The sequence below is a fragment of the Sciurus carolinensis genome, chromosome 5 (genome assembly GCF_902686445.1).
Source record: "Sciurus carolinensis chromosome 5, mSciCar1.2, whole genome shotgun sequence".
In the NCBI taxonomy this organism is placed as follows: domain Eukaryota; kingdom Metazoa; phylum Chordata; class Mammalia; order Rodentia; family Sciuridae; genus Sciurus; species Sciurus carolinensis.
The window spans coordinates 69676939-69683868 of record NC_062217.1 but is presented as its reverse complement, the minus strand read 5'-3'; the positions used below and the strand labels follow the sequence as shown (position 1 = coordinate 69683868).

The 6930-nt window shown below is 37.3% G+C and overlaps 1 protein-coding gene across 1 annotated transcript; it reads left to right on the top strand.

Moving 5' to 3' along the window:
- Positions 1-874: 874 nt before the first annotated feature.
- Positions 875-6089, top strand: Commd6 (COMM domain containing 6). The gene is made up of 4 exons (XM_047553746.1): positions 875-1012; positions 1099-1110; positions 3614-3766; positions 5894-6089. The coding sequence occupies exons 1-4, from the start codon at positions 965-967 to the stop codon at positions 5942-5944; spliced, it is 264 nt and encodes an 87-aa protein (XP_047409702.1). The 5' UTR covers positions 875-964; the 3' UTR covers positions 5945-6089.
- Positions 6090-6930: the final 841 nt, after the last annotated feature.

Genomic DNA, 6930 nt, shown 5'->3' with positions numbered 1-6930 from the left:
TGAGGAATTTTAACTTAGTCTCTTTATTAGATAATCCTATTTTATCAATGCTAAGTTTCCTGAATTATTGTTATTTAGGAAAATGTCTGTTTTAGGAGGTACGCGCTCACGTATTTAAGAATGAACTCTCCTCATTATTGTGTAGATAGGTAGTGATAAAGCAAAAGTGTAAAACGTTGACAGTTGGTAAATATGGATGAAGGGTATAGGAATGTTCATAGAACTATTTTTGAAACATTTTAAAAAATAATTTTCAAGTTTTTCAAAATAAGACGGTAGGGGAAAGAAATCGCTCTGTATATTCTGTGTAGAATGCACTCAAAGTCAGTAACAGAGGGAAGACGGATGAGAAGGTATTGCTGCAGTTAGGTTGAGAACTGGAGTTAAAGGCAGGACAGATGAAGAAAAGCATCCTCCTCCAGCCCCTCCCTCCCCACACGGCTATACCAGTGAAGTAAATCCCAGTGACAAAAGCGCACCCTGTAACTACATACTTCCCACAAGCATCTCCTTGCCAGACAAAAATCCAAGGTAGCGGGTATGGTTGTGGTTGTGGTTGTGCAGGGGCGTTCAAGTTTGGTTAGGCTAAATTAGGCGGTCACAAGATTGCGCATGTGCAAAGGCTACTCTGTGTCCCCCCACCCCCACCCCAGACTGGAAGAGCCCATAACTGCAGCCGAGGATGGGGGGAAGAGCGTCCTAAATATAATTAGTCCTGCCCTTTTCAAGGGTTCTACCAAGTCATAGACATTTTTAACCACATAAAACTGCATGGTACTGAAAATTTTTACTTAAAACTTATGCTTACTTGAAACAAATTAGAGTTCCACAAAGATGTTTCTTTCTGCTCCCTTCCCACCGTCCGCTGCGTGCGCTGGCCCGCGAGAGGTAGAAAGCGGAAACGGAAGTGTTGACCAGAGGGAGCCTTTGCCTGAGACTGCAGGTCAAACTCTTTGCTTTTGCGATGGAGGGATCTCAGCCTCAAGAGGCGATCCTGGATGCTAAATCGCAGGTGAGGCCAGGCCCGAAGGGGAAGGAGAAGAGGGGACCTGAGCAAGCCAGATCGTTCCATAAATTGTGTTTTCTGCTTCCTTTCAGGTCACCAGCCAGGTGAGTGAGTGGTCCACCAGCCTTGTCCTCGGCCGGCCTCTGCTGGTCAAGGACTGGGTGCAGCCCCCGGCCGGCCTCCTGCAGCTAGAGAACTGCGTCGCAGTGATCCTCGCCCTGTTCTTGCATTTCTTAACCTGTGTCCACAAACCGGTGTTCTGCAGCCCATATCCCTGCATTGTTCCTTCCCCTTTGCACGTGAAATGATGCCGCTGTGATTGTGATTTAAGCTCCTCCAGCCAGTGCTAGTGAAAGAGTACAAAGTCTTGTTCTTCTTTAGTTAGGCGATCTTTATTCGAAGGTAGGAATACACTATTTTAGAATGTAATAGGCATATAAGAAATTACTAAAATTTACAAAGATAACATCGCTTACCTTTCTTGCACTTTAGAAAGATTAATTTGAAGATGGAGTGTAACTTTTTAACCTTTCAGTGTGTATCCTAAAACTAGAGTGTTTGGGGTCAAGAGTTACCCAGATCCATACAAAATATAGGAAAGGACTGAGGTAAGCAATGCAAATACAGGAGCCAAGAGAGATGTCCATTGACTGCTCTCTGTCTTTTGTCTCCTGATCTTGCTGTTGCTCTTGAGGATGCCTGGGAAGTAGGGGAACTTAGGTAGATAGTAGTCAGTCCCTACCTGGCTTTGCTCAGAGTTACATAGTTAGTGCATTTTTTTTCGATCTCATAAATCACTCATAAATTACATTAAGTGATGTGCTTGAATAAAGATCTCCTGAAACTGAGTTTTGTTAGGTTTTAGGGTTTTCCTAATTGAACTTCTTTTTGGCTTAAAACAACAAATTTGTCATCTTACAGTTCAGGAGGTCAAAAGTACAAAACTAGTCTTCTAAGACTAAAATTAAGATATTGGCTGGCTGTTTCTTTTCCAGGCTGTAGGAAATCTTTGTCTTTTCCTGCTCTTAGAAGCTGCCTCCTTTTCTTGGTTTATGGACTCTACTTCCCTCTTCAAAGCACATCATTTCAACCCCTGCTTTCTTCTCTGACTCTGACCCTCTTCCCTTTTAAAAAGATCCTGTGATTACTTTGAACTTCCTTGGATAATCCAGAAAAGTCTCCCCATCGCAAGATCCTTAATTTTGTTGAGTCTTTAATAATTGTTTCTTCACATAGGGTAACATACAGGGTTCAGGTATTAAGACATGGACATATTTGGGTGACCATTCAGTCTGTTATACATCCCATTCATGCAGTCACTCATAGGTTATATGATTTTTTTATGCAGGAAAAACCAAGATGATTTACAAACAAACATTATTTGAATTAATAATGAGTTTAGCAAGGAGATTCCATTATTTATAGTTCAGACACAGAATTGGAAATACAGTTTTAAACAAGAAATAAAATATAAAGTACTTTGCAATAAATCTAGTAAAAGATATGATAGACTTCTAGTTAATGGACCAGCATATAAGAAGTTTACCCTTTAGGATAGGGTAATAACTTTTAGTAGAAACTAAAAACTGAACTTACTGAAAAATCAGCAATTCTCGGATCTGTTAGAGAAGTAAGATCACAGGGCAAACGTTAGTTTGGTAGCAGACGAGTTTTTAGAGTGCCTACTATGTGTCATGCACCAGTCTAAACTTTCAAAATAAGACAGACAAAATTCTTCCACCCATGGCCTTTTGTTTTAAAGTCAGTATTAAGAGCTGCATTTTTCCAGTCGTAATTTATGCCATCGCAACATTGACAGGAACTCAATGAAGTATTAAGGCAGCTAGTAATTTATAAGCATGTAATCTTCTGAGTCAAGCAGACTTTGGTTTCTCTTCTGATTCCAGAAATGTGTGACCTGTCACGCATTACTTAGCTCTCTGAAATTGGGATTTATCATTTGCAAAATAGAAATAATAATGTTATGGTGACTCAGTGAGGCATTTAATACATGTAAATTGCATAGCACATCACCTGACCATCGTGAACACTGATGAAATCTAAAATTACATCATTACTTATGCTAATGTAAGGTTTGAGCTTGAGAATTATGGTGAGGAAAGAAACTGGAATGATCCCCACGTGTGCCTCAACTAACTATGAAGATCATGTAACCCGTCTTGCATTTGAGGATTTTTGGTTTGTGGAATGAGGAAGCATCTCGAACAGGAAAGTGAGGTAAAAGATGCCTCAAAGTGTTTGGAGTCCACTGAATTACCAGAACAAAATTTAAGCCTATGAAGGAAAACCAATACTGCCTTGCCTTCTACTTATATTATCCATTCAGTGAAATTTTTTTTGTTTTTCACTTTTTGCTTTTTTCCTTCTGAAAATATGACAGTGTTGTTTTCTAATTCTGTTTATATTCCTTGTTTTTTTCCATTTTCACTTGGTAATTGTTTCTTCAGTGATATTAAACAAAGATACTGTATTTACTATGACAAGCATTGAAACTAAAAGTTGAGTGTGAGAGCAGTAAAATTGAATAATATTTGCATTCAAGGCAATGAGGTTACTAATGTATTGTTTTATACTGTTTTGTTAAAGCTTGTCGATTTTCAGTGGAAACTGGGTATGGCTGTGAGCTCCGACAGTTGCAGATCTCTTAAGTATCCTTATGTTGCAGTGATGCTAAAAGTGGCAGATCATTCTGGCCAAGTAAAGAACAAGTCCTTTGAAATGACAATTCCACAGTTTAAGGTTTGTAGTTTAACTCATTGAATTTTAGTATAATTTTTGCTTACAAAGCTGTATAAAATCTTTCTTAAGGTTTTATTTAGAAGTTGATGTGTTTTACATGTATCAGCACATACAAAAGATCTAAATTTTGTTTTTTGGGAACTTAATAAATTATTTTCAATAACTAAATTTATGTGTTGTGCCATTTAATCTCTTTTGACAGGTATCCTCTGTTAGTATGTTTAGGAAATTTCAAGGAGTACAATGTAATGATTTAATAAAAGTATACATTGTGTAAGGAATACTACAATCAAGTTAATGAACATATCCAATACACACATGGTTAAACTTTTGTGTGGTGGATGTGAAGACACTTAAAATCTATTCTCTCATCAGTCTCAAGTAGATAAAATACTGTTACTAACTGTACCCACCATACTGTACATTAGATTCCCAGAACTTTTATAACTGAAAGTGTATGCCCTTTGACCAACATCCCTTTGTTCTCGATAACCCCTCACAACCACCATTCTACTCTCTGTTTCTCTGAGTTCGACTTTTGTAGATTCTACATATTAGTGAAATCATATATGTCTTTCTGTGTCTGGCTTATGCCATTTAGCATAATGTCCTCCCAATTCATATAAATTGTTAGAAGTGACAGGATTTTTTATGGCAAAATAATATTCCATTGTGCGTGTTTATATGATATGATACATACATAATACATACATATATACATTGGTGGTATTATATTATATTGCAAGTAGTAAATTTTATACAAGGGAATTGAGCTTCTAGATTTTGATATCTGTAGGAAGTCCTTCCTGGAACCAATCTCCCATGAATACTGTGGGACCACTGGGGTGTGGGTATGTATAACATTTTCTTTAGAGGACAGCTCTTTATTTATGTATTTATTTATTTTGGTACTGAGTATTAAACCCAGGGATGTTTAACCACTGAGCCAACCCTTTTTGTTATTTTTTATTTTATTGAGACAGGGTCTTGCTAAGTTACTTAGGGCCTCACTAAGTTGCTGAGACTAGTTTGAACTTGGCAATCCTCCTGCCTCACCTTCCCTTGTCCCTGGGAGGGGACAGCTCTTTTTTTTTTTTTTTTTAATTTTTCCTGTACCGGGGATTGAACTCGGGCACTTGACAACTGAACCACATTCCCAGCCCTATTTTATATTTTATTTAGAGACAGAGGCTCACTGAGTTTCTTAGCACCTTGCTTTTTGCTGAGGCTGGCTTTGAACTTGTAATCTTCCTGCCTCAGCCTCCTGAGCCAGTGGGATTACAGGCAGATACCACTGTGCCCGAATTGGAGACAGCTCTTTTTAAGGCACTCCTTAACGTGGGTTAAAGCTGAGCAGGCAAACAGTCATTTGGTCACATTACATAACAGAGCTAAGGAACAGTCTTTCAGCTTCCCAGCCCCATCTTTGGGCTTTTGTTAGAGATTTTGACCATTGGCATGTATTTTTAAAGAATAGTCACAATGTGTTTTGTTTTATGACAAATTAATAATGAAAGTGCAAATATGTAAAGCATAGAGGGTATCCCAATTGCTGTGGTTATGTTTCACATTTGCCTCCCAGCTTCCCAGCAGTACAGAAGAAAAAAAAACAGAATTTGATCCTAATTTGAGATTTTTTAAAAGATGAATTCTACATAAGGACAACCAAACCACCATAGTTTTTTAAATGACAACGATGCAAACTTCTACCATATAAGCCATTGTCAATGTTGGGTCTCTTTTATTGAAATTGAATTAAACCTTAAAACAACCCCTGTGACCCCGAAGTGGTTAAAAATGGTTAGGGGCCCATAGTGAACCTGTCACTTTTGTTTTTAATCTTGTGTCTGGGACAGTGTTGGGTATTTAATAAATCTTTCTGGTGTGATCTTAATAAACTTTCTCCTGCTTTCTAAACAAGTAGCAGGAGATAATCTAATTCTACTATAATATTTTTGCTTATAGTACCTAATTGCACTTACTTGTTTCTCAGCACTCTTTATTAGTTGAATATGTAACATTAAAATGCAAACAATGTTAGATAGCCCCTGGTAGTTAGATATAATTAAAGGAACTACTTAAATATTCTCTGAAAACAAAATTAATATTTTCCCCCTTTCTTTCCAGAATTTCTACAGACAGTTCAAGGACATTGCTGCCATTATTGAAACTGTGTGAAAACATTATTTGGTTAATAAATTGCTATCATCATCTAAAATAATGGATTTCATCTTCTGTAAACAAACTGCATAAGGATCAAATATTTATTGAATGAAAATTGCACTTTAATTTTTTCATTTTTCTAAATAAAAAGTGAGATAAATAGGAATTAGTGGTTATTTTTTTTTTTAATTTTTAGTTGTCATTGGACATTTGTTTTATTTATTCATTTATATGCAGTGCTGAGGATTGAATCCAGGGCATCACACATGCCAGGCAAGCACTCTACCACTGAGCCACAACCCCAGCCCCAAGGAATTAGTGGTAATTGATGTAGAAGTTTGTCAGTGTACTAGAAGCTACTGAATTGCACATTTTATGTTTTGTTTTGTTTTATGGCACCAGGGATTGAACCTAGGGGCACTTAACCACTGGGCCACATCCCAACCCTTTTTATTTTTTGAGACAGGGTCTGAGTTGCTTAGGGCCTTGCTCAGTTGCTGAGGCTGACTTTGAATTTGGCAATCCTCCTGCCTCAGCCTCCTGAGCCACTGGGATTATAGGAGTGCATTGCCATGTCCAGCTTAAATTGTACACTTTAAAAGGTGTACTCTGGTATGTGAATTAAATCTTTAAAAAGTCAAAGCAATTCAAAGCAGCAGATGTTTAAGTATTAGAATAGTGTTTTGAAACTTACTGGCAATGGAAACCACTTTCTAAATAAAATCTTATTTAGAGTCATAAATAGGTATAAATTATAAGCATTTCATTAAGGTAACTTTACAAATACAATTTTATACTATTCACTTAGACAAATAGAAGAGTAAGGCTTCTTTTCTCCAACGTTTAGAATTGGGTTAAGATTGACCATTTTTCTTTTATGTTAGCCTACATTCAGTTGATTCTGTGAGTATTTGTAGAAAGTCTGCTGCAGATAATCTCTAGTTTTTGTAGCACAAAGCAGGATGTAACCTGGAGGCCCCTATACATGCCATGTCCACCTG